The sequence below is a fragment of the Caretta caretta genome, chromosome 1 (assembly GCF_965140235.1).
Source record: "Caretta caretta isolate rCarCar2 chromosome 1, rCarCar1.hap1, whole genome shotgun sequence".
In the NCBI taxonomy this organism is placed as follows: Eukaryota; Metazoa; Chordata; order Testudines; family Cheloniidae; genus Caretta; species Caretta caretta.
Genome location: NC_134206.1, coordinates 302,601,763 through 302,628,240, shown reverse-complemented (window position 1 = coordinate 302,628,240; position 26,478 = coordinate 302,601,763). Strand labels below are relative to the sequence as shown.

General features: G+C 40.0%; 1 protein-coding gene across 7 annotated transcripts in view; it reads left to right on the top strand.

Moving 5' to 3' along the window:
• Window positions 1-26,478, top strand: part of IMMP2L (inner mitochondrial membrane peptidase subunit 2) — an 835,235-nt gene that overhangs the window by 688,091 nt on the left and 120,666 nt on the right. For 5 of the 7 annotated variants that reach the window (XM_048836072.2, XM_075124423.1, XM_048836071.2 and 2 more), the window contains exon 5: window positions 1,840-1,942. In XM_048836072.2, coding sequence (XP_048692029.1) covers window positions 1,840-1,942 — 103 coding nt within the window. Of the gene's footprint in view, window positions 1-1,839; window positions 1,943-12,095; window positions 12,361-26,478 lie in introns of those variants that run through there. The other 2 variants (XM_048836073.2, XR_007354631.2) reach the window with 2 other exon arrangements.

The following is a 26,478-nucleotide window of genomic DNA, read 5'->3' as shown; positions in this document are numbered from 1 at the left end:
GACAGCTCAAGCCCCACATGGCCAGTTCATTTAATATGGAGGCTCAGATAAACTGGGTTGTACTGTAGTTAGAAAGTTTTTCCTAATATATAACCTAAATCTCCCTTATTGCAGATTAAGCCAATTATTGCTTGTCCTACTTCCAGTGCACATGGACAACAATTGATCACAATCCTCTTTGTAACAGTCTGTAACGTATTTGAAAACTGTTTGCCCCTTCCTCCCCCACAATCCATTTTCTTTTCTCAGTACTAAACATGCTTAGTTTTTTAAATCTGTCCTCATCAGTCAGGTTTTCAAAACTTTTTATCGTTTTGATTGCTCTTCTCTAGACTCTTTGCAGTATTTTTTTTAGCAAAGTCTGATGCCCAAAACTGGACACACTTCTCCTGCTCAGGTCTCACCAGTGCCAAATAGTGTGAGACCTGAGCACTACAACTGAACAACTACCTCCTCTTCAGTTTTGATTCTGTCCCTATAGTCCCTATTAACATGACTTCACATTTTTTTCCATGGTATGTCAAACCTATCTTCTCCATTACTTCTTTTACTTGGTTTGTACATTTTTGTAGTCCGTTGGCTTCTTCATTGATAAGAGTGATGACGTCAGCAAAGTCTAGATCCGTTAGCCAGGAACTGTTCCATTTTAGGCCATATGTATCACTGTCACATTGTTTTAATCCATAGTTGATGACTAGCATAAACAAAAAAGGAGACAGGACAGACCCCTGTCTTGATGCTGAATGGCTGCTCCCTCCTTCACCTCAAACCCCTCGTCCGCAGCCCTAACCCAGAGCCCGCACCCCCAGCTGGAACCCTTACCCCCCACCCCCACCCCCTATCCTCCTACCACAGCCCAGTGAAAGTGAGTGAGGGTGGGGGAGAGCGAGCCAGCAAGGGAAGGGGAATATAGTGGGTGGGGGCAGGGCCTCAGGGAAGGGGTGGGGCTAGGGTGTTTGGTTTTGTGCAATTAGAAAGTTGGCAAGCTTATGTGTGGTACTGGGCAGGTTGGAATTGTGAAAGATGTTGAAAATTGATGTTAAATTCCATGAATGAAATGTAACAGTTTTTTGTATTCAGGATCTTGGGTTTGTGTTCTTCTCCAAAATTGACACATCTAGTAACATGGTGCTTCCTAGTCTCATTCTGGGGCACTGGTTCAGTACTGACTTGCAGCAAAGAGTGACCCTTCTTGAACCCCATGTATCACTTTCTGCAGCACTTGGGCTTCCCCTGAAGGACTGCCCAACTCAATCCTGTTTAGCTTATGAAATTTGAGGAGATCATAACCCAAGATCACATGACTGCAGGAGTCTAAATGCTAAATCTGCAGCCAGCGCAGAGCTGTCTGGTTATTTTTGCTAAATAAGATGGTGCAAACATTGCACTGCACATAGGAAATTTGTCTTAAAATATCTTCATATTTAAGTACAACATATGATCACCTGAATTTTACTGGAGTGAAAATGTGATGCTTCAAAGAGTTCATACTAATGATTATGGAAAAGGTCGATTACCTGCTTCGTCGTTCAGTAACGTACATGTCTTTTGTTTCTTGCTGTGTTAAGTATTTGCAAAAAGAAAAGGTGTTTATTAAAGAAGGACCTAATTCTGGAAACACTAGCACATGTGTTCTCATGTGGTAGGCATACTGAAGTCAATGGTACTACTCACAAGCAGTAAAATTCTGCATGCATTTAGCTCCGTTTGAAGGATCAGGCCACAAGGTAATAAATAACAGGAATTTCTTAACAAAAATGTTTTATGTTTATTTATTTGTTTTGACCTGTGTGTATATATATCTGTACACTGCTAATTGTTGTTGCATCTGTCTTTTAGAACCATCGGGTACAAAAACAAGTATGTGAAAATTCCTCATGGCCATATATGGGTGGAAGGTGATCACCACGGGCACAGCTTTGACAGTAATGCTTTTGGCCCGGTAAGTCACATTCACTATGTATCATTTTATGTTTGCAGTTGGAGAGCAAATCATATCTGATGCGTTACTCAGATAAGTATTCATTTCCAGTATTAGCAGTCATGATTTTAGAGAGAATCCATGTGCCTTGAAATGTTTCTTCTAATCAAGATGGAGGGACAGATCTTGCTCCATTCTCTTTGCACTACCTAAGTGGCACAAATAACAGAGATTGTCTTTAACTCCCCTGCAAGAAGCAGAGGGAAGAACTGGGGGGCGAGGGAGCAGTTTTGAGGGATGGGGGCAGCTGACAGATGGTCCCTTAGGATCTGTTGCCAGCTGATGCAACTTCAAGTTTTTCCCTCCCAGTAGTTTTCTCCTGATTTGGAGCCAGTGGGCTATAACGATACTCAGCAAATGTTAACTGATAAATCAATATGTTGAAGAAAGTATGAAGTAATGGGCACTTTGTCTGTCTAATCAATTCTCAATGTAAGAGGGAAAAAACTCACCCTAAATGGCGAGTGTCTCCAGTTGCATACAAGTATTTACAAAACAAAAGCTAAAAACTCAGATTTAGAGTGCTAAAATGACATGACCTGGATACACTTGGTCTCTATGGAAAGACGGGATGTCCTTTTCAGGGTTTCAGTTTTCTGGCTTTTTTTTTTTAATTGCTCACTTTGTCTGACATACAGAAATTTAGGCTCATCTTCTCTGCATTCTGCCCTGGAGATATTAATCATTTTTCTCATGTTATACATGCAGTTTTGTTTACCTCTTTACTTGGAGACGATTCTATTCTAAAATGATAAAACGACTGGTTGTCATGGGAAATTCATGCCAGATTCTGTGACCCTTACTCAAATTCTGTTAGCACTTTACATCTGAAGTAGGGCCATTTAATTTAATTAGACTATCATGGAGTAGATATTGCTCAATTTAAGTGAGGGTGGCAGAGTTTGGCCTCTGATAATCTACCTCCAATAACGTGACATGAAGAGGAAAGCATGAGAATATCTAAGATTCAAAGACCTCCTACCTGGCTGGACCAGTGGGATGCTATTGCCCTAATCTCTTTCACCTCCCTTGTAGTTTGTCTCACTATCTGCTTCAAGGGCCATGTTAGGGGGCTTATTCCTTCACCCACTTACTTCCCTGGTCCTTCTCGCATGAACAGAGAGCAACAATACCCGAAGTCCAAAAGTGCAAACAATTCGATGTTTATTGGGGTGAACTTCCAGCAAGCATGATTCCAGTTTCCTTCCTTAGTATCCTCCTTCCCAGCTCTGACACCACAGAGCCTTACACCTGTGTCCCTGTTCCCATTCCTACCCTTAGCCAAACATGATTCCAACTTCCTTACTCCCATTCCCTGTTCCCATTTCCCCCTTTAGCAAAACATGATTCCAATTTTCTTACCCCCATTCCCTGTTCCCATCTCCCCCTTTAGCAAAACATGATTCCAATTTTCTTACCCCCATTCCCTGTTCCCATCTCACACACCCACATGCCCACCCCCACCCACCCCCAGTCACTTCCTCATTGACTACAGATTATATAGTAAAACTTGAGTTCTGCTTAGCTATACCTTAACCAATCATTTTCCTGAAATTTAACTAACCAATCCTAACATATTGTAACATGATTATGTAACCAATTATATCCCACCACCTTAATTAGTTTACACCCAGCAAAATTAATTATACAGCAGACAGGAACAATCACAGAACCAGACAGAGATTATACAGACAAACAACAGCAAAGTGGGAACTATAATGACAAAACAATACAGAAGTGAGGATTTCACATCCCAGCTATTGATAAGTGAGTTCTTGCCAGACAGGATGCTATCAAACTAAGTTTCCTTTTACATTTTCTAGGCACTTCCCTTTCTCTGGAGGTGATAGGAATACAATCCTGTCCTGATAGTGCCTAACAGCCCAATAGCACCTTATTTCAATGTGACTAGTTTGGAATGTGAGGATGTGACCGTTCGCTTCCCAGCTTATGGCTGCCTCTGCTGCTTAGCCAAAGGCCTGAGCCTAAGCACAGGGCCACAAACTGTCACAGTAAGAGAAGGCCCTTACACCGGCAGACAGTGATTTCTTTCTTTTATACCTCTATCACTAGCCAAGTGATAAGAATACACCTAAATTCTTAGAGTATAGGCCTTTACAGACAGGCCTGAATATCTATATCCTAACAGGCCACATCACTAATGATTTTTTTTTTTTTATTCTCCCTTTCTGCTCTGTCAGTTTTTTGACAGTAAATTTTAGAGTTCCCTTTTTTTTTCTTTTTTTTCTTCTTCTGGCCACTAGACTTTTTTTTTTCCCCACTTGACCCATGCATATCTCTCCCTCTCTGTATTGTTACTGGTTGTCTTTTTATCCACAGTCTCTCTCACAATCCCATCAATACCCACAATCCCATCCTCACCATTTTCCTGTTACTTCTTGTATTTTGTCATGGTAACCTCACCAGTGTAAAACTACTCTGAAATATTTAGGCCTTGTGTTCACTTGGAAAAAAAGTGTGTTTTTAACTTGCATTAGCTAACACATGTTAAACAACATGTGATAAAATCCTAGTGAAGACAAGGCAGTTAATAGTTTTCACAGGAGTTGGTAGGTCAAGGTACATCCTAGTCTCCCCCATTGTGCTAATGCATGTGAAAACTATAAACTACCTTTTCTCTGCGATTTACCTCATGTTTGTTACCATGAGATAAGTTCCCACCTCTTTTCTGAGTGAATAGGCACTGTCAGAGAACTATTGTGATAACTTTTGACAATGCAAGCTTTCTAGCATTCCACACAGATGACTTTGGGAAATATGTATAGAACCATTTAAAAGGTTTGTATTGGTTGAGTTAAATTTTGAGTAAGTATCAAATGTAAATAGATATTTTTCTTCAGATTTAAATTATAGCAGCAGTTGAAAATATAAAGGAAAAGGTGACAAGCGCGCTCTTGTGGGAAGAAACTAGCTATGAGGATTGACTAAAAATCATAAATATGTACATCTGCAGAAAAAGATAAAATGCAGACTTAGGGATTCTTTAGCTCCTATTGACTAATGTTTCGCCTACACGTGTTTTGGTTTGTGGAGGCAGACTTACACATGTTATGAACAGATTGGCATATCACAATGTCCATTCCTCTGCCTGACCAATTCTTGTGGGATACTGAATATATTAGGATTGTACTCTCAAGGCATTCAGAGGCATATTCTTCTTCTTTTTAATATCTTTTCTTTCATAAGAATAGAACAGTCAGTCAGAATGAAAAGACTGCACAATGGCAAGAAAGGAACCCAATGTCCTTGCTTTGTTGTAATAGAGGTCACTCCAGAGAGTAGTTTGAATGTTATCTGTGCCACAACTCCAATTTGGAGGAACCAATGCATTTTCCTGGGTTAAAAGGGCCCAGTACAAAAAATTATCTTTAATGTAGATTACATTTTAGGGCTATTAACTTTGATGGTATTCCTTTAATTACAATAAAAAAAAAGCTTATATACTATAGATAAAGTCAGACATAGTTATGTTTTGTGGATAAGCATAATTAATTACATGGGCATATATGTAAATTATGGAATTGAGAACAGATAGAAATCATTTTTTCACTTGTAGAATAATGTGTAATGGCTTAATGGACTAGGTGATAAGACAAACATACTGGGATCATTCAAGGGCTAATTTATATGTCATCTTTGGGGGTTATGAATCCTAAAATGTGAACGACCTTTGACAGATGATGATAATCATTATATAGTTCCTAAAACATTTTATCCATTGTATCCTTTAGCCTTTTTGTATCTATCTGATTTTAGTAGGACCAAGATGAGAATTTCAAGGCATGTATAGACAATTTTCTCAAGTTTCAGAGTAGCAGCCGTGTTAGTCTGTATCCGCAAAAAGAAAAGGAGTACTTGTGGCACCTTAGAGACTAACAAATTTATTTGAGCATAAGAGTGAGCTGTAGCTCACGAAAGCTTATGCTCAAATAAATTTGTTAGTCTCTAAGGTGCCACAAGTCCTCCTTTTCTTTTTTTCTCAAGTTTATACATTAAAATACTTTTTTTTTAACTATAGTGAAAATATATTGCAGAAAAAGTCAAGGGACCCTCAAAATGGCTTTATAGTTCCTCTCTGTCTAGTAGTTTTTGTTTTTTTTCTGACTTCAATTTAAGCATTAATTTAATTCAAACACCACTACATCTATAAACTGTGCTGAATTAGTAACACAGATAACTGTATAGTATAGCTGGCCGACTACTGATTTAAATGTTAATGTAATCCAGCATGCAAGGAAGTTATTTAAGTAATGCAGTTGTTGAATTTTGTCCTTTAAAAAACTGCTTTGTGCAGCACAGACAAAAAGGTACTGCATTGTTGTTACTTTGATATTGCCTGGTTCAGTCTGAGGTCTTCTCTACACTGCCCCACAGTTTGGACTTTAGGAGAATGAATAGCAGTGCACACCAAAGTGCTGAGCTGTAACACTCCACATAGGACTCTGAAGGTGTGAACTAAAGTTTCTTGTTTGTGGAGCATTATAATAAAGCAACCTAGGAACCTTTAAGTTTGTGCCTGCAATCCACACAGGGGAATTCCAGCACAGCTCTTTGGTATGCACTGCTATTCACAACTCCACAGTCTGAACTGTGGGGCAGTATAGACATAGCAACATAGCATAAGTTTTGCAAGTCATGTCTGCCATTTATATTGGCTGAAATAAGCTATTTTAAATGCCAGGCAATAACCACGAAAAGAACTCGGTGATCCTTGCCGCCTTTGTTTTGTTTTTTAATTTAAGGGATGAAAAAATTACATCTAGAATGATTTTAGTTCAGTTAGCTGGACTGGGTTAGTGATATCTCTTCAGTGAACCAGTTCTGTTTTCAAGCTTTTATGAGGGTAAAGCCAAACATTTATTATATCACCTTATTCTGGTTTAATTGGAATATTACAGAGACCTAAGAATGCAGTGTTGGATGATATATGGTTTTGCTTTTAAGAGACTGCTTTATGTTTTTAATTCCAGTAAAGCTATTATTCAGTTGTGAGTTCATCTAAGAAATGTTTCTTGGGAAAGAATTGTGGCAGTAGTACTACACAGTAGTAATAACAAATTCTTTCAAATTAAATACCAGGATTCATTTTGTAAATGTACTACTTCTATAGCTACTACTTTACTTTTCAGAATGTTTCCCAGTTTAGGATTTGAAAGTGCTTTACACAATTAATGCCTGATAGAATGCCCATTGAAGTCAAATGGTACTTGTTCAATTGACTTTCATAATGAGCCTGCACATAGCTGGCATCACAGAGACTTGGTGGGATGATACACATGACTTGAATATTGGTATAGAATGGTACAGCTTGCTCAGGAAGGACAGGCAGGGAAAAAAGGAAGGAAGTGTTGCCTTGTATATTAAAAATGTATACGCTTAGACTGAGGTTGAGATGGAAATAGGAGACAGACTGTTGAAAGTCTCTGGGAAAGGATAAATGGCGTAAAAACACATGGGTGATTGTCATGGTAGGGGTGTATTACAGACCACGTAACAAGGAAAGAAGAGGTGGATGAGGCTTTTTTTTAAACAACTAACAAAATAATCCAAAGCACAGGACTTGGTGGTGATGGAGGACTTCAACCTACTCAGACATCTGTTGGGAAAATAGCACTGCACAGATTGTCCAACAAGTTCTTGGAATATATTGGAGAAAAAAATATTTTGGAAGGTGGAGGAAGCTACTAGGGGAGAGGCTGTTTTAGATTTTATTTTGACAAATAGGGAGGAACTGGTTGAGAATTCGAAAGTGGAAGGCTGCTTGGGTGAAAGTGATCATGAAATGATCGAGTTCATGATTCTAAGGAATGGTAGGAGGGAGAACAGCAAAATAAAGACAGTGGATTTCAAGAAGGCAGACTTTAGCAAACTCAGGGCATTGGTAGAGAAGATCCCATGGGAAGCAAGTCTACGGGGAAAAACAATTGAAGATGGTAGTTTTTCAAAGAGACGTTAAGGGCACAAGGGCAAACTATCCCACTGCGTAGGAAAGAGAGGAAGTATGGCAAAAGACCACGCTAGCTTAGCCAGGAGATCTTCAATGATCTAAAAATCAAAAGAGTCCTATAAAAAGTGAAAACTAGGTCAAATTACAAAGGATGAATATAAACAAATAACCCCAGGATGTAGGGATAAAATCAGAAAGGCCAAGGCACAAAACGAGATCAAACTAGCTAGAGACATAAAGGGTAAGAAGAAAACATTCTACATACATTAGAAGCAAGAGGAAAACCAAGAATAGGGTAGGCCCGTTACTCAATAAGGGTGGGGGGATAATAACAAAAAATGTGGAAATGGCAGAGGTGACTTCTTTGTTTCAGTTTTCACCAAGAAGGTTGGTGGTGATTGGATGTCTAACATAGTGAATGTCAGGAAAAATGAGGTAGGATCGGAGGCTAAAATAGGAAAAAGAACAAGTTAAAAATTAGACAAGTTAAATGTCTTCAAGTCACCAGGGCCTGATGAAATGCTTCCTAGAATACTCAAGGAGCTGTCTGGGGAGATATCTGAGCCATTAGAGATTATCTTTGAAAAGTCATGGAAGACCCCATGAAGAGAGAGATTCCAGAAGACTGGAAAAGAGCAAATATAGTGCCAAACTATAAAAAGGGAAATAAGGACAACATGGGGAATTACAGACCAGTCAGCTTAAGTTCTGTGCCAGGAAAAATAATGGGGCAAATAATTAAGCAATCAGATTGCAAACATCTAGAAGATAATAAGATGAGAAGTAATAGTCAGCATGGATTTGTCAAGAACAAATCATGCCAAACCAATAGCTTTCTTTGACAGGGTAACAAGCCTTGTGGATAGGGAGGAAGCAGTAGATGTGGTATACCTTGATTTTAGTAAAGCTTTTGATAGTGTCTCACATGACCTTCTCATAAACAAACCAGGGAAATACAACCTAGATGGAGCTACTATAAGAATAGTGCAAAACTGGTTGGAAAACTGTTCCCAGAGAGTAGTTATCAGTGGTTCACAGTCATGCTGGAAGAGCATAATGAGTGGGGTCACACAGAGATCAGTTCTGGGTCCAGTTCTTTTCAATATCGTCATCAATCATTTAGATAATGGTATAGAGAGTACACTTATAAAAGTTGCGGATGATACCAACCTGTGTGGGGGGGGTTGCAGGTGCTTTTGAGGATAGGATTAAAATTCAAAATGTTCTGGACAAACTGGAGAAATGGTGTGAAGTAAATAGGATGAAATTCAATACAGACAGATGCAATGTACTCCACTTAGGAAGGAACAATCAATTGCACACATACAAAATTGGAAATGACTGCCTAGGAAGGAGTACTGTGGAAAGTGATTTGGGGGTCATAGTGGACCATAAGATAAATATGAGTCAACAGTGTAACACTGCTGCAAAAAAAGTGAACATCCTTCTGGGATGTATTAGCAGGATTGTGTAAGCAAGGCATGAGAAGTAATTCTTCTGTCTACTCTGTGCTATTTAGGCCTCATCTGGAGTACTGTATCCAGTTCTGGGTGCCACATTTCAGGAAAGATGTGGACAAATTGGAGAAAATCCAGAGAAGAGCAACAAAAATGATTAAAGGTCTAGAAAACATGACCTATGAGGGAAGATTGAAAAAATTGGGTTTGTTTAGTCTGGAGAAGAGAAGGCTGAGAGGGGACATAACAGTTTTCAGGTACATAAAAGGTTGTTACATGGAGGAGGGAGAAAAATTTGTTCTTCTTAACCTCTGAGGATAGGACAAGAAGCAATGGACTTAAATTGCAACAAAGGAGGTTTAGGTTGGACATTAGGAAAAACTTCCTAACTGTCAGGGTGGTTAAACACTGGAATAAGGTGAGGTTGTGGAATCTTCATCATTGGAGATTTTTAAGAGCAGGTTAGACAAACACCTGTCAGGAATGGTCTAGATAATTCTTAGTCCTGCCATGAGTGCAGGGGACTGGACTAGATGGTCTCTCGAGGTCCCTTCCAATCCTATGATTCTGTACAAAAGCCCAATGGGAGACTTTCTATTGACTTTTATTGACTTTCTATTGACTTTATCAGTACTCAGGATATAGTTTGAAATGCTCTTTAATTTGATAAATCATTCTCCAGAATCTGCAGCATTATATCCTCTTCTACATGGGTCCTAAAGTGATCCTGTTTGAGTAGAAATAGAACTTTTCTATGGCTTCACACTATGATTTTTTGACCTATGCTGGTGTTCCTAGCAAGATATACTTGTACTTAATTTAGAAACTCATTGAACATACATTTTGGGGATTATTTTTGTTTTCTGGGCATGAAGAGTATCTATAGCTCCATCACTACTAACTCAAATGCAGTTTTCAGTTTTGGTGACTGCAGCACTATAAAGAATTATTTTTGACCAGATTTTATTTTCAGATAGGAGAAATGTTACCATGTTGTGGGTTTCTCAGTAGTAAGGTATTTTTCATGTGATTTTTTCCTTATTTCTGTCCAACAAAGATAGTCATATAAAGTGACCATCTTTGTTGGACAGAAATAAGGAAAAAATCACATGAAAAATAAGGGATGACACTTTATTTTAAGGGACACTTGAAGGAAACACCATTTCTCATAGCATACCATGTATATTTTTTTCTCGTGTGTGCTTTTATACTACCCTCAAGTATACACTGCCATCATCATAAGCATCAATTTAATGTTTAAAATAGTACTTATAGTGAAATGTATTAAAACTCATAATATCTTTGACTTTTTTTTAAATCCATTCATTAAACTCCTTACATGTACAATTTGAAATTAACTTTAATTTCAAGCTCAGCCTTAAAAGAATCAATATTTAGCAGAAAGAAAAGGAGTACTTGTGGCACCTTAGAGACTAACCAATTTATTTGAGCATAAGCTTTCGTAAGCTACAGCTCACTTCATCGGATGCGTACTGTAGCCACAGTATGCATCCGATGAAGTGAGCTTTAGCTCACGAAAGCTTATGCTCAAATAAATTGGTTAGTCTCTAAGGTGCCACGAGTACTCCTTTTCTTTTTGCGAATACAGACTAACACGGCTGTTACTCTGAAACCTGTCAATATTTAGCAGGTTTCTGCAATCTGTCCAGGTATGTTTACACAAGAAAAATATTGTTTCCTCTGCTGCATTTGAGCATAAATTCCTCAAGTTTTAAGAAATTAGGAGAAGGAGCTGGCTACCATGTTTCAAAGCCTACCCCTTCTCCTGCACACAGTATTCACTGAGCCTTCTTTGGGATAAAACATACTAGTGCCCTTATGTGGCAAGCATGTGCTCTTTATTTCGCCACTAAAGAACCATTCCCTTTCCAGAAGTTTTCTGATTTCTTCTTAGCACTTCCTTACTTACGTTACAAGTACAAAAACTGAGGATTGGAGTGGAGAAATTTCTGAATATGTAATGTCATGTTTTAACAAAGTCTCAAACAAGAAGCCAGATACATGATTTTTATTGCAGGTGTGCAATTCAATGCAGTCTTAGGACAATGCAAAAGGAAAATCCTTTTTTAAAGCTTTGTGGCTAGTTTTTGTTAAGATTGGTTTCTTCAGTCTGAATTCTTCAGTCTGAATTATACACTGAAACATTGCTTAATGCTGGTCTGCAAAGATTTGATTCAGCCTTCTCTTACTTATGAAATAAGGGAGTCTAGGGATATCCCTTAAAATAAGGGACAAGTGGTCACCCTAAGAGACAAATCAATAAAATGGGACTGTTCCTTGAAGTAAGGGATGGGTGGTCACCCTATGTCATGTTGTCAGAAATGTATATTTAATGGCAGTGGGTAAAAGCAAAACATTAGTGAAATATGTGGTCCACTGTTAATATAGAATTAGCAATGTTAATAGTTATATACATTTTGTTCCTTTTAAAGGAATAAGATAAAAATGTTCCCAAATATAAATAAATTGGTTCAATGTAGGGAGAGTTGGTAATAATACAATACTTTCATTGATTAAAAATGGCCATGTAAGTTCAGTCCTTTCAACTTTTTTTTCTGAGCAAGAATATTGATTCAAACAGTCTTGCAAAGTTCTTTCTGTAATGGTTTGTGTGATTCAAAATTATGATATATAGTAGTTGACCTCAATGTTTCTTCCATTCTGAAAGGTTCTATTGGGAGAAAATTGCTGGAACCTCTTCTCTACATTACACGGATGTTGTGAGGATAAATGCATTAATCTTTGTTGTGAGGCACTCTCACACTAGGATTGTAGGAGCCATATAAGATAGAGCGGGTAACATTCCTGAAAATAGACAGAAGAAACTTAATATGTTTGACCATGGTACTTGATAATAAAAAAAATTTGCTCTTAAGTGTGAGCAAGTCTGGCAGAAAAGAGGGAAGGAAGAATTTGACTGATCCTTCATGCTTGCTGACAGAATTTCCAGTTTGAGGAGCCATGACCAAACCATTTGGAAACTCCATAAACAACAGGAGTTCAGAGATGAATTCATTCACTCCTGATAAAAGGTTTAAGGTTTTACATGTATAGTATTTTCTAGGAAACAGCAGGAACAGGTTTACGTTTGAGAAACTGAAAGAATTTGTAAACCATGTTGCTTCTTGTAAAATCCATCCGAAGTGCTGTTGACATTACTGTGTTCATGTATATCCAAACATACCAGATGTGTTGTATTCAGTGTATTGATGCTTTATGCCCATATTACTCAGTCCTGAGGTTTCACTGGCCTGTTTTAGTTAACTGTTAATTACTTTATAAGATCCTTGAAAGAGGTACCTCAAGTTCTTTCTTGTTTATAAAGTATCACATGCAACTATGATGCAGTACAGATAAGTAACAATAAATAATAAACATTCCTCTGACATACAAAGATACTTATTTTATGTGTTGTGAAAAAACAGCTTTTGTGTTGGAAAAGGTTATTAAACTGATCATTCTGTTGAAATAATTTGTTGCCCAGGGGACTCCAAGGCAAAAATTTCACAGCCGGTGCTTAATTGGTAATGAAAGAGGTGCCAGGGCTCAAGCAATGATTTCATTTTAAATTTTAAACTTGTTATGACTTTGAATATATGGCAGTTATTGTCATTAACAACACATTCAGTCATAACAAGTTTATTTGAAAGAGTGGCTTAGATGTTTACAACCACATATTTTACCAGGGCTATAACCAGGGTGGGGCGAGCGGGGCAGCTGCCTAGGGTACAAAGCTGGTGGGAAGAGGATGTGCAGAAAAATGGGGTGGGTGGGGGGAAAAAAAGGTAGGGGGTAGAGCCCTGCAGTGGGACTGGGATCCCAGGGATACCGTTACCATACCATGCCACCCTTACTTCTGTGCTGCTGGGCTCCTGGCCAGCAGCCCCCGTTCTCTGGCCACGCAGCTCTTTCCTAATGTTTGAAATGAGAGAATCACTATGCTCTGGAATGAATTCGCAGAGGAAAATGAAAAAAGACAAAAGCCCCCTATATCCTGTGGGTGAACATTTTTCACAAAGAGATCACTCCATATCTGACCTCTTAATCCTCATTTTCAAAGGAAACCTGCACAATACCTTCAAAAGACGAGTCTGGGAATTAGTCATAACTTTGCTAGGCACTAAACATCGTGGACTTAATAAAGACACTGGTTTTATGGCTCATCATAACAATCTGTAACCTATTCACCTTCCTTTGTCCTACAGCTGTAGAGGTGTTAGCTGTCCACTTCACCTTGAATGGTCTGTTGCAACATGTGCTAACTCTTTATGCTAAACAATCTGTTCCACCTTGTATTTAGCTGTGACACTCTGAATATTTTTCCCAGTCCTGAAGAAGAGCTCTGTGTATGCTTGAAAGCTTGTTTCTTTCACCAACCGAGTTTGGTCCAATAAAAGACCCACCTTGTGTTGCTAACATTGTTTATAGTTATTTTTGTTCACTTGGTCTCAGGGCTTTCAGTGCTTAAAAATTAACCTTTGTCAGAGATTTCAAATAAATGTAATTTTCAGTGAGGGAATCATCTCATTCAGTCATGGACCAGTACCAAAAATTCTCACTGTCCGATCAGGGGAACAGCAAGAGGTTTTAAACTCTGACATATTGTGACCCTTGAGGGCTACCAGCGAATGCTGTGTTCAGTCATAAAACTGGGAATCTTATCGAGGTTCTTGTGGGATTAAACTTGTTCATATTGTGGACCACATTTTAGAAACGTACTCTTCCTCTCCCATTTATGGTGACATACCACTCTGTGACAACAGCACTTCCTTACATGGAAGTATTTAACGTATGTTTAGCTGCCTTTTAATGCAGTTTAGCATTTGGACTCATAAAAGAGAACCAGCAGCTCTCTACAGATCACTAGCATGTACTCTCTACAACTGTTTGATAACCATAGATATATAGAAAAGGAGTACTTGTGGCACCTTAGAGACTAACCAATTTATTTGAGTATAAGCTTTCGTGAGCTACAGCTCACTTCATCGGATGTAGCTCACGAAAGCTTATGCTGAAATAAATTGGTTAGTCTCGAAGGTGCCACAAGTCCTCCTTTTCTTTTTGCGAATACAGACTAACACGGCTGTTACTCTGAAACCTGCCATAGGTATATAGCATTTATTTCTGAGCTTGTCACATTGCAAGATTTTGAAATATAAAATTGCACTGCTCTAATTACTAACTTTCTTTCTTCCTTCATCCACTTCAGTTCCAATGTGATTTTCGTGGGCACTGTCTTGAAAACTAGTAGGAGAACTGTATACAAGAGCTGTAGCTTTATACCATCTGGAAGCAGGAGATCCACTTTACACATGGTCTGAAGCAGGATCTGGTTATCCTTGTGGGTTTGTGAGATATCAGCTGCTGAATGCCTATCAGATTGAAATGGGGGGAGGAGGGGAAGCAAGATTGTATAAAAATCAGGTGATTTTTAAGATTTAATATTTCTTAGCCTACGGGGCTAGAATCCTTGGGCAGGCTACCACAAATACACCAGTGCCAGTGCGGGTGCTGGACTAGTAATTGGAAAGGAAAGAAAGATGTTTTGCTATCACCTGTCATGACAGATAATATAAACTGGTGGAAGTTGCATACCCAGTTATATTAATAGTGAAAATCTGTTTTGTTCATTGCAATTAAAACAAAAAAAAAAGAGATCCTTAGAATTCATATAATGTTAAAGTGATTTATCTAGTATTTTCTTAAGGAGACACTCGATTGCATTTCTTAATAGTAGAGTAAAAGATCCCTGTAATCATTGCTTTCCCCCCTTTGGAGTAGAGTATGCTAAGTGGTACTTCTGCCATATTGCACCTTTTTGGAATTTATTAAACACTTTCGTGTATGGATTTCAGAAATGTTGTTTGTAGAATATAGCTTTTTGATTGGCATGTAGCCAAGTCAAAAGGTTGAAGAGCTACGGGTTTCCTCAATGTTGCTAGCACACTCAGGTTCCACTGTAGTTAAGCTAGTTGAAAATTTTGAAGAAGGACTGAAAGCTCACCAAATACAACGTTAGCAGTTTAGAGCATTCAGTTTTGTGTTGTGCCAGGGACGATTGATATATTTTGTTTTAATACCAAGGGTTGGTTATATAGCTTGAAACTTCAGATAACTTCATTTTTCTGAGATTGGGATTTGTATAATTTAGGTGCCAAAGTGATAGACTGTCGGTCTGCTCTATAGTAGATTTGAAACTAGTATCTAACACTGATTTTTGGCCATGTACATGCTATATCTAATATAAGACGAGACGCATAAGATCAAAACAAGGTGTAGTACACTGGAAGAAGAGTGGAATCAGAAAAAGTAACTGCCTCCAAAATTCCCTAAAACTGTTGCTTGGAAAGTTTTACCTGTATGGCTTGCCTTTCTGTGATAGCTAACTTCAAATCTCACTGACTTGGGCATCTTTGTGAATCAGTTTTTACATGAGGAAGAGCTGTTTTTCACAATTTGCTAGGTTGATCTTGTTCCAAACTCTCATGTTGATTTTATCTCCCTTTGGATTTTAATTGACAAAAAATAGTGTTTAGTGTAGCCCTTTTGGCCAACAAAACAGATTTTTCTTTTCTTGGCATGTGAAAATGCAGAGCATGCCCCTTGCTCTCACCAAAGAAATGATAGCTGCAGAGGCTATGAATGCAGCAGGATTTAGGTCTTTGGGAATTCATTAGGAGGAGCACCAATATGAGCAGGATGGATTTAGGCAGTAATAAATAAGAGAAATTGTAATAAGAGAAAACAACCTGATTCCAAGAACTTCATGCCAGTGATGTATTGATGATTTTTGAAATGCAGCTGGTCTAGGTTAACCCATTGAAATGAAAATTTTAAAAACTAATTCCTGGATAGGGCCAAATTGCACGCTATATGGGTCTGTGGTGGTCCATAAAGCCCTCACAAACAGCTCTGGTGGTAAGACATTGACACAATAGCTCACAATGAATGGAAAAGCGGGAGGAGGAGGAAAATAGATGCCAAAGGAAGAAGATAAATTACTGGAAGTTTTGAACTCCAAATACAACCCTTTGGAAACTAGCTAGTCCCTGGTTGGTTGTCAACTGGATAATTTCAAATCTATCAAGCCACTGGAGGAGGAGGTAAAATGTTCTGATGCTTGGCTGAGGGAACTGGGTGACAGGCTAGGGAGGTGAGAGAGAGCCTGTTGGAAGGAGAAATGAGGGAATAACAGCTGACTGGAAGCCAGGGTTCCCGCTTGTTGGGGATAGGAAGGAAGTGAGAAGAGTACTCAAACTGAAGGGGAGCATGAAAGTATACTTTAGTACTTTAAGATAAGCATGTGTGTGTGATTCTCCTCCCCAAACTCTACACATTTGTAACATTGATGCAATGTAGACATATTTTTAGTGCCAATGAATAAAACTTTTCTTGCTTTCTTTCCCTGTATCTTTCAATTTCACATAATTTTTTTTTTTTAGTCTGTGTATATTGTATTAGGAACTTTGTTGCTTACATTCATATCCGTTAAAAGTGTCTTCTAAAGGGATGTTTGCTCTTTACATCTAAGTAATGTGAAGCCTGGTCTTTTTTGTTCCATGATACTCTAAGGTGTTTTGTGATGGCTAATACAAGGCAACCTGGTAACTTGTACAAAGGATTCTTGGACCTGAAGGTACGAGGACACTTTCAGTTGACCTGAAAACAATACAACCTCTTTGTTGAAGGAAATAATGCAGAGATAAGAAATCAGAGCCCTGTTCCTTAAAAAAATAAATGTAGTAGAGTCGTGCTTCTCTCACTGCCACTAACTCACCTTTCTATCCACTAATGATTTTTCGTCCAGGTTTGTCCTTGACCCAATACCTCCTTTAGTTCATGTAGATTTCCAACTCCTCTTTCCTCTCTCTCATAGCACTGCTCTCATTCCTTTCACACTCATCCATGTACTTACTCTGATACAGCCGTGTTCCCCAATACTCATTCAACTCCAAACCTAGATCTCCACATACAGCTTAAAGCCAAAATCTATATCCTTGCAGAGGTGCCACTTTCAAACTGAAATGCACCAGAATTGCCATGCACATTTGGAATATAGGACCAAATGTCAACATCAGCTTCTAGATGGAGATCAATTATATTGTGAGGATTAGTATGTTCATACTGCACAGTGACGGATAAAAGCTCCCTGTTGCTAAATACATTATACTGTTTCTATTTAGCTGTACTTTGCTCTTAGATAGAATAAAAGCTCGAAATGGAAGTTCCTTTCCCATATTCAAAATCTGTAGGTAGAGCCCTGTGTGGATACAAAATTTGTAACCACATCCGATCCACAAAAATAGTTTGCGAATATCCGCGGATATAAAACAGATATCCATGGATTTGCAGGGCTCTATATGTAGGCAGTGGTGAACTGTTACATGGTTTCATTGTTCTTAGAATCACAGAAGGTTAGGTTTGGAAGAGACCTCAGGATGTCATCTAGTCCAACCCCCTGCTCAAAGCAGGACCAATCCCAACTAAACCATCCCAGCCAAGGCTTGGTCAAGTCACGCCTTAAAAACCTCTAAGGATGGAGATTCCACCACCTCCCTAGGTAACCCATTCCAGTGCTTCACCACCCTCCTAGTGGAATAGTGTTTCCTAATATCCAACCTAGACCTTCCCCACTGCAACTTGAGACCATTGCTTCTTGTTCTATCATCTGCCATCACTCAGAACAGCCTAGCTCCATCCTCTTTGGAACCCCTCTTCAGGTAGTTGAAGGCTGCTACCAAATTCCCCCCTCACTCTTCTCTTCTGCAGACTAAATAACCCCAGTTCCCTCAGCCTCTCCTCATAAGTCATATGCGCCAGCTCCCTAATAATTTTTGTTACCCTCCACTGGACTCTTTCCAATTTGTCCACATCCCTTCTGTAGTGGGGGGACCAAAACTGGACAGAATACTCCAGGTGTGGCCTCACCAGTGCTGAATAGAGGGGAATAATCACTTCCCTTGATGTTCTGGCAATGCTCTTACTAATACAGCCCAATATGCCGTTGGCCTTCTTGGGAACAAGGGCACACTACTGACTCATATCCAGCTTCTCATCCACTGTAATCCCCAAGTCCTTTTCTGCAGAACTGCTGCTTAGCCAGTCGGTCCCCAGCCTGTAGGGGATTCTTCCTTCCTAAGTGCAGGACTCTGCTCTTGTCCTTGCTGAACCTCACCAGATTTCTTTTGGACCAATCCCCCAATTTGTTTAGGTCACTCTGGACCCTATCCCTACCTCCAGCAAATCCACCTCTCCCCCCAGCTTAGTGTCATCTGTGAACTTGCTGAGGGTGCAATTAATCCCATCATCCAAATCATTAATAATGATGTAGAACAAAACCGGCCCCAGGACCGACCCCTGGGGCACTCCGCTTGATACCAGCTGCCAATTAGCCATCGAGCTGTTGATCACCACCCATTGAGCCCGACAATCTAGCCAGCTTTCTATCCACCTTATAGTCCATTCATCCAATCCATACTTCTTTAACTTGCTGACAAGAATACTGTGGGAGACCGTATCAAAAGTTTTGCTAAAATCAAGATATAATCACATCCATCCTTTCCCCATATCCACAGGGCCAGTTATCTCATCATAGAAGGCAATCAGCTTGGTCAGGCATGACTTGCCCTTGGTGAATCCATGTTGACTGTTCCTGATCACCTTCCTCTCCTCCAAGTGCTTCAGAATGGATTCCTTGAGGATCTGCTTCATGATTTTGCCAGGGACTGAAGTGAGTCTGACCGGTCTGTAGTTCCCTGGGTTCTCTTTCTTCCCTTTTTTAAATGTGGGCACTATATTTGCCTTTTTCCAGTCATGCAGGACCTCCCCCCAATCACCATGAATTTTCAAAGATAATGGCCAATGGCTCTGTAATCACATCAGCCAACTCCCTCAGCACCCTGGGATACATTAGATCTGGACCGATGGACTTGTGCATGTCCAGCTTTTCTTTGCTGACTACTATCCATTCTACTTGTATTATCTCAGTAGATCCGTAAAGGTTAATTAGTCAAACAAGTGCAGAAAAATTAAATTATACTTAATTGGTGGAGTAATTGTTGAGAAGATGTCTGTTTTCCCTAAAGTCATTTATTGCTGTAGAGATTTTTTGCGAAGATGTGTATGTTCTGTGATTGCCATTTTTCAGTTTTACATTGGCTTTCAAAATATCCATTGTATTTAGAGATTGAGGCCAGGAGCTTAGTAAGATTCAAAAACAGAGTAGATATTTTAGATGGATAATGAGAACATCCACAATTACATTATAAAGGATAAAACAATTTTTAGGAGGAACAAAATCATCATGATTCATAATGTAAGCTAATCACTGACCTGTATAGGTTAGGAAGAAATTCCCCTTATTTACAGGATATTGCATAGTCATAGAATCATAAAATCATAGAATATCAGGGTTGGAAGGGACCCCAGAAGGTCATCTAGTCCAACCCCCTGCTCAAAGCAGGACCAATTCCCAGTTAAATCATCCCAGCCAGGGCTTTGTCAAGCCTGACCTTAAAAACCTCTAAGGAAGGAGATTCTACCACCTCCCTAGGTAACGCATTCCAGTGTTTCACCACCCTCTTAGTGAAAAAGTTTTTCCTAATATCCAATCTAAACCGCCCCCACTGCAACTTGAGACCATTACTCCTCGTTCTGTCATCTGCTACCATTGAGAACAGTCTAGAGCCATCCTCTTTGGAACCCCCTTTCAGGTAGTTGAAAGCAGCTATCAAATCCCCCCTCATTCTTCTCTTCTGCAGGCTAAACAATCCCAGCTCCCTCAGCCTCTCCTCATAACTCATGTGTTCCAGTCCCCTAATCATTTTTGTTGCCCTTCGCTGGACTCTCTCCAATTTATCCACATCCTTCTTGAAGTGTGGGGCCCAAAACTGGACACAGTACTCCAGATGAGGCCTCACCAATGTCGAATAGAGGGGAACGATCACGTCCCTCGATCTGCTCGCTATGCCCCTACCTATACATCCCAAAATGCCATTGACCTTCTTGGCAACAAGGGCACACTGCTGACTCATATCCAGCTTCTCGTCCACTGTCACCCCTAGGTCCTTTTCCGCAGAACTGCTGCCTAGCCATTCGGTCCCTAGTCTGTAGCTGTGCATTGGGTTCTTCCGTCCTAAGTGCAGGACCCTGCACTTATCCTTATTGAACCTCATCAGATTTCTTTTGGCCCAATCCTCCAATTTGTCCAGGTTTTTCTGTATCCTATCCCTCCCCTCCACCGTATCTACCACTCCTCCCAGTTTAGTATCATCCGCAAATTTGCTGAGAGTGCAATCCACACCATCCTCCAGATCATTTATGAAGATATTGAACAAAACCGGCCCCAGGACCGACCCCTGGGGCACTCCACTTGACACCGGCTGCCAAATAGACATGGAGCCATTGATCACTACCCGTTGAGCCCGACAATCTAGCCAGCTTTCTACCCACCTTGTAGTGCATTCATCCAGCCCATACTTCCTTAACTTGCTGACAAGAATACTGTGGGAGACCGTGTCAAAAGCTTTGCTAAAGTCAAGAAACAATACATCCACTGCTTTCCCTTCATCCACAGAACCAGTAATCTCATCATAAAAGGCGATTAGATTAGTCAGGCATGACCTTCCCTTGGTGAATCCATGCTGGCTGTTCCTGATCACTTTCCTCTCATGCAAGTACTTCAGGATTGATTCTTTGAGGACCTGCTCCATGATTTTTCCAGGGACAGAAGTGAGGCTGACTGGCCTGTAGTTCCCAGGATTGTCCTTCTTCCCTTTTTTAAAGATTGGCACTACATTAGCCTTTTTCCAGTCATCCGGGACTTCCCCGGTTCGCCACGAGTTTTCAAAGATAATGGCCAATGGCTCTGCAATCACAGCCGCCAATTCCTTCAGCACTCTCGGATGCAACTCGTCCGGCCCCATGGACTTGTGCACGTCCAGCTTTTCTAAATAGTCCCTAACCACCTCTATCTCCACAGAGGGCTGTCCATCTCTTCCCCATTTTGTGATGCCCAGCGTAGCAGTCTGGGAGCTGACCTTGTTCGTGAAAACAGAGGCAAAAAAAGCATTGAGTACATTAGCTTTTTCCACATCCTCTGTCACTAGTTTGCCTCCCTCATTCAGTAAGGGGCCCACACATTCCTTGGCTTTCTTCTTGTTGCCAACATACCTGAAGAAACCCTTCTTGTTACTCTTGACATCTCTGGCTAGCTGCAGCTCCAGGTGCGATTTGGCCCTCCTGATAACATTCCTACATGCCCGAGCAATATTTTTATACTCTTCCCTGGTCATATGTCCAACCTTCCACTTCTTGTAAGCTTCTTTTTTATGTTTAAGATCTGCTAAGATTTCACCATTAAGCCAAGCTGGTCGCCTGCCATATTTACTATTCTTTCGACTCATCGGGATGGTTTGTCCCTGTAACCTCAACAGGGATTCCTTGAAGTGATCCATTACGGGCTTTCTTGCACTTTCCTCTTAAACCACTGTCACAATATCTATGAGATACAGAACTATCTGGTATCATAATAAGGTACATTAGCATGAAGTACATTCAACAAAATAACTTTCAGTTAAAGATGTACTATACCAATATATTAAATAACTGAGGCAACCATTCTACTGCAATAATGTATTACATTTGCATTAGTAAACTAGATGGAATTCTTATTTCTCAAGTGATAAAGAAATGCAGAATAGATTGCTTCATCTTTAAGCTGCCTCTTCAAATAAATAAGAAAGATAAACAAATTACTTGATCATTTAATATAGTTGGGCAGTCATGGCGATCCTTATTTCACTACACTGTTACAAGGTGCACCTACATAAAAGAAGACTTGCATCTTAAAAAATACAATGTAACAGAAATTCTATTTTTGTTGGAGGGTTTTGAGAGTTTTGTCCTGGTACATCATACAAAAATTTGTTTGACAGGATCACAAACTGAAAAGCCACTTGGGTTACCTCAACAACAAAGTAGCAATGGAGCATGTCATTTCAATTTGTCACTCATTGGCTGTCTGTGTGTGTGAAATCTCCGCTCCTCAGCCCATTGCTGTGGGTTACTAGATATGAACAAAGTTTTAGAAGTCACAGAAATATCACACTTCACATAACAAAAAAGGAAAAAAATAGAGTCAAGTGAAGTCTATAACCCAAACATAGTTCCCATTCTCACAGGCTCTGCAAATTCTTTGTGAACATTAACACCATCTGAATTACATGGGCATGCTGATATCAGTTTTACTCTTGTTGCTATGTATCAACTTATTAGGGTTTTGTTCTTCAAAACAATTGCTCTGAAAAACAGTGCATTATTCCTTCCAGCCTGACACACACATTCAATACCACACAATTTTTGCCCACTGTTACAAGCTCTTCTCCTAGCTGCATCACCCCACATCTATTGAGGGCTCACCTTCCTAATTCTCCTGAGAAATTTAATGGAGGCCCATGTTTATAAAACAGCAGCACAGAACCACTTTGTTCACCTAGTTTTGAAAGTTCTGAAAACTCAAAAGAATTAAGAACATACAAACAAGATGAAAGTTTCTGAAAATAATAGAAAAATCTATCCTGACACCCAGTGTTTCCCTTTCTTCTCTACTGTTTGATAAACTGAGAAAATAATCAAGTTATGTTGTACAGATGATAAAGAGTAAAGAACCTGCATCTGTTAAACTGAGATACTGAGTATTACGAGGTCTGAATATGTCAAATTCTAATAAAGTATCTTGTCGGTTTGCAGAGAAAGTTGAGAATCTGATGGCAGCTTACAGCTTAGAAAGGGAAAATGAGAGGAAAAATAAAAATCTCTATGCCTTAGCTTCTGCAAAATGCAACTTTTCTGGATTTTCCCATTCCTATTTTCAAAGGCATGTAAGATCACAGAAGACAAATGATCACATCTCATTTCCACAGCACATGTGTGGCCCCCAAAACCATTTACAGTAGATGATTCCTCTCCTGAAACTAATTATGCTATGAGTCTATTGTGTATAACAAAGAGCTAGTAAAAACAACCCATCAAATGAAAAGTTTTTAAACAAATCCTTCCACATCAGTGGCTGATATCTGAATGCCAAATTAAGTCATCCCTCTGAGTAGACATCAGCACCGTAGGTTAAATTTGTATGTAATTGCGCTGAATTTTGTCTACCAACTGTTTTGTAGCATTTAAATGCTAATACAACTACTGTACACTAGTCTCCTATAGTATGTGATGGTTTCTTCTTTGCTTAGTGCCATCTTGTGTTCTAGAAAATCTCTTGCCTCAGTGAGAAATAGCAGTCATGCAAAATTAACCATAACATGACTCTACTTAGGGTGAAATTGTGTTCAAAGATATCAAATTCACTTGACAAAAAAGTTTTTCATTATTATCCATGGATAATATGAAATATTAATATTAATATATGAATATTCAATATTATCCATGGTTTTATGTGTCAGAATGGGCAATCTCTTTTTTTGAAAGAAAACAATTTAATCCAAGAGAAATTAGTATTGTCTGCAAGTTGAGGTAATTGAAGATCCAAAGATAACCAGGAAAGATAAATTAATTCTTGGGAATAATATCAAACAGTTTACTCTTCTGCCAGAATTTCACTTTACAAGACTTTCTACTTAGCTGTCTAGAGAAGGTCTCAATCTACATTTGAATGTATGTATTTTAAAATGAGACACAGGGAACTAAAACGATTAAATTTTCATTGAAAAAAATACAGAGTTGCTTCTTATAGTTCCTGAAATAAAAACTTGCATTATGCCTTTGAAATGGAACAGTGCCAGCTTTCTGGGGACTAATTTAAATGATTCACAGAATAACAATATTACATAGCATTAATGACAGTTTTACTTTTCATGTCTTACCATGAGTCTTCATTTCCATGAAATCTTTTGGCATTAAGTTTGGAACAGAAGAGAGAAGACTCATATTTTTCAAGCAATTATGTGCTCATCATTTTAAAATTTCAGAAATGTTTGCTAATTAGAGTACCATCAGCTTTGCTGTTAAGGGGAGTGTAGTGGGGTGGTCACCCTGCTCCTGCCTTGAAGGGGTTAAAAGCAGCCCAGGAGAGGGCTCCTGCTGGAGAAAAGCTGATTGGTCAAGCAGCCACAGCTGTAGCCAGTGCAATCAGGGCCCAGCTGGCCCTTATAAGAGGGCAGTGGGTCAGAAGGAGGAGGACACTCTCTCTTGGCCTTTAGTGGGAGAAGGGCCTGGCTGCTGGGGAGCGTATCTGGGTACCTAAGGTGGAGCAGGGCTGGGGGAAGGCCAGAGGAGCTGGGGAGCTCTGGCCTGGAAACCCCCCATGCTGCAGGCCTAGTGTAAGGCCAAAGAAAGGTACTGGGGTTGCAGAGGGCAGCCCAAGGGAAGGCAGGAGGTCCAAACCCCCCTTACCTGTGTTGAGTGGCTTATGTACTGCAGTCTGCCCCAGAGAACGGGGGCTAGTTGATGACTGGCAGTGGCCAAAGACTGAGGCAAGGTGGGGATAGAGGGTGGGGGTTCCCCTGGGAGGGGAGATCCAGAGTGTGGAGGTTACTGCCAGGGGGCAGCACCCCAAGAGAAAGGGGCACTGGTGTCCTGGAGGAGCACGGGGGCCATGGATGCAGGACACTGGCCTGCAGAGGATGCTCCAGAGCTGGAAACAGAGCTAATTCCCAGAAACCAGCAGGAGGTGCCGCAGGGGTACCAAGTCCTGCCCCTGTCACAAGGAGTTACAAATAAGTACTGTAATGTACTTGCCGGACTCCAAATTGGTGCAAAGTCCGACTGTTGGAGTCCGGCAAGGCTGCCTTCTTTTTCCCACACTGTTCAACATCTACTTGGAGCACATAATGACTGATGCCCTAGAAAATCACATATGCACAGTCAGCGTTGCGGGGGGGGCGAACAATCTCAAATCTTCGGTTTGCTGATTACACTGATGGCCTGGCAGGCAGCGGAGATGAACTTGCCAACCTTGTGAAACGATTGGATGAAACCTTTGAAAAATATGGCATGGAAATCAGTGCAGAGAAAACCAAGCTGATGACAAACAAACGTGATGGGATCAGCTCACATATCACAGTCAGTGGACAAGAGCTGGAGACAGTGAAACCGTTCAAGTATTTTGGGGCAATCATCACTGATGAAGGATCCAAGGCAGAAATTTAGGCAAGAACTGTGCAGACATCAGCAAGTGCAAAGCTAAAGCCAATTTGGAGGAATAAGAACATCTCCCTGGAATCTCCCTGAAACTGCTGCCCGCATTGGTCATCTCCATTTTTCTGTATGCGTGCGAGACATGGACCCTTATGGCAGAACCTGAACAGAAAATACAGGTAGTAGAGATGAGACGTTCCGTAAAATCCAAGGCATCTCCTACTTAGACCACATCACCAATGAAGAGGTCTGCAACATCGTCATCCAATGCGCTGGGTCATATGAAGACCTCCTGACAACCGTGAAGAAACACAAACTGAACTGGTATGGCCATGTAACACGATCATCTGGCCTATCCAAGATCATCCTCCAGGGGACAGTACGGGGAAGAGAAGAAGAGGTAGACAGAAGAAGAGATTGACAACACAAAGGATTGTCAATTTAAAAGAGTGGACAGGAATGGACTTTGCAGAGACTCAAGCACTGACACACAATCGTCAAGAGTAGAGACAATTGCTTGATTGGTCATCAGTGATGGTGCCCCAACAACGAATGCAGTTATGGGAGTGGTGGTGATGATGATGTCTGTAATGTACTAGTGACATTGAACAAACTCTTTGGGAGCTACCAGACTCCATAAAGGAGTAAGAGGAATCTGTTTATTTGCTACAAAGGTTCATTTCTATTGCTCTAGAAAACTTTTGAAATAGGTCAAATATTAAAAGTGTAAACAAAGTTCAAAATTAACTTTTTCAGGGTAGTGTGGCATCAGGGTGTCAAACAGGGTGGAGGGAATGGAGACTTCTGGTCGTCTGAAGTATTTGAAGTAGTTTCATTAGCTGTCCCTATTGCAGTCAATAGGAGTTTCACCATTAACTGAGGGAGGCCAGGATTTCACCCCAATC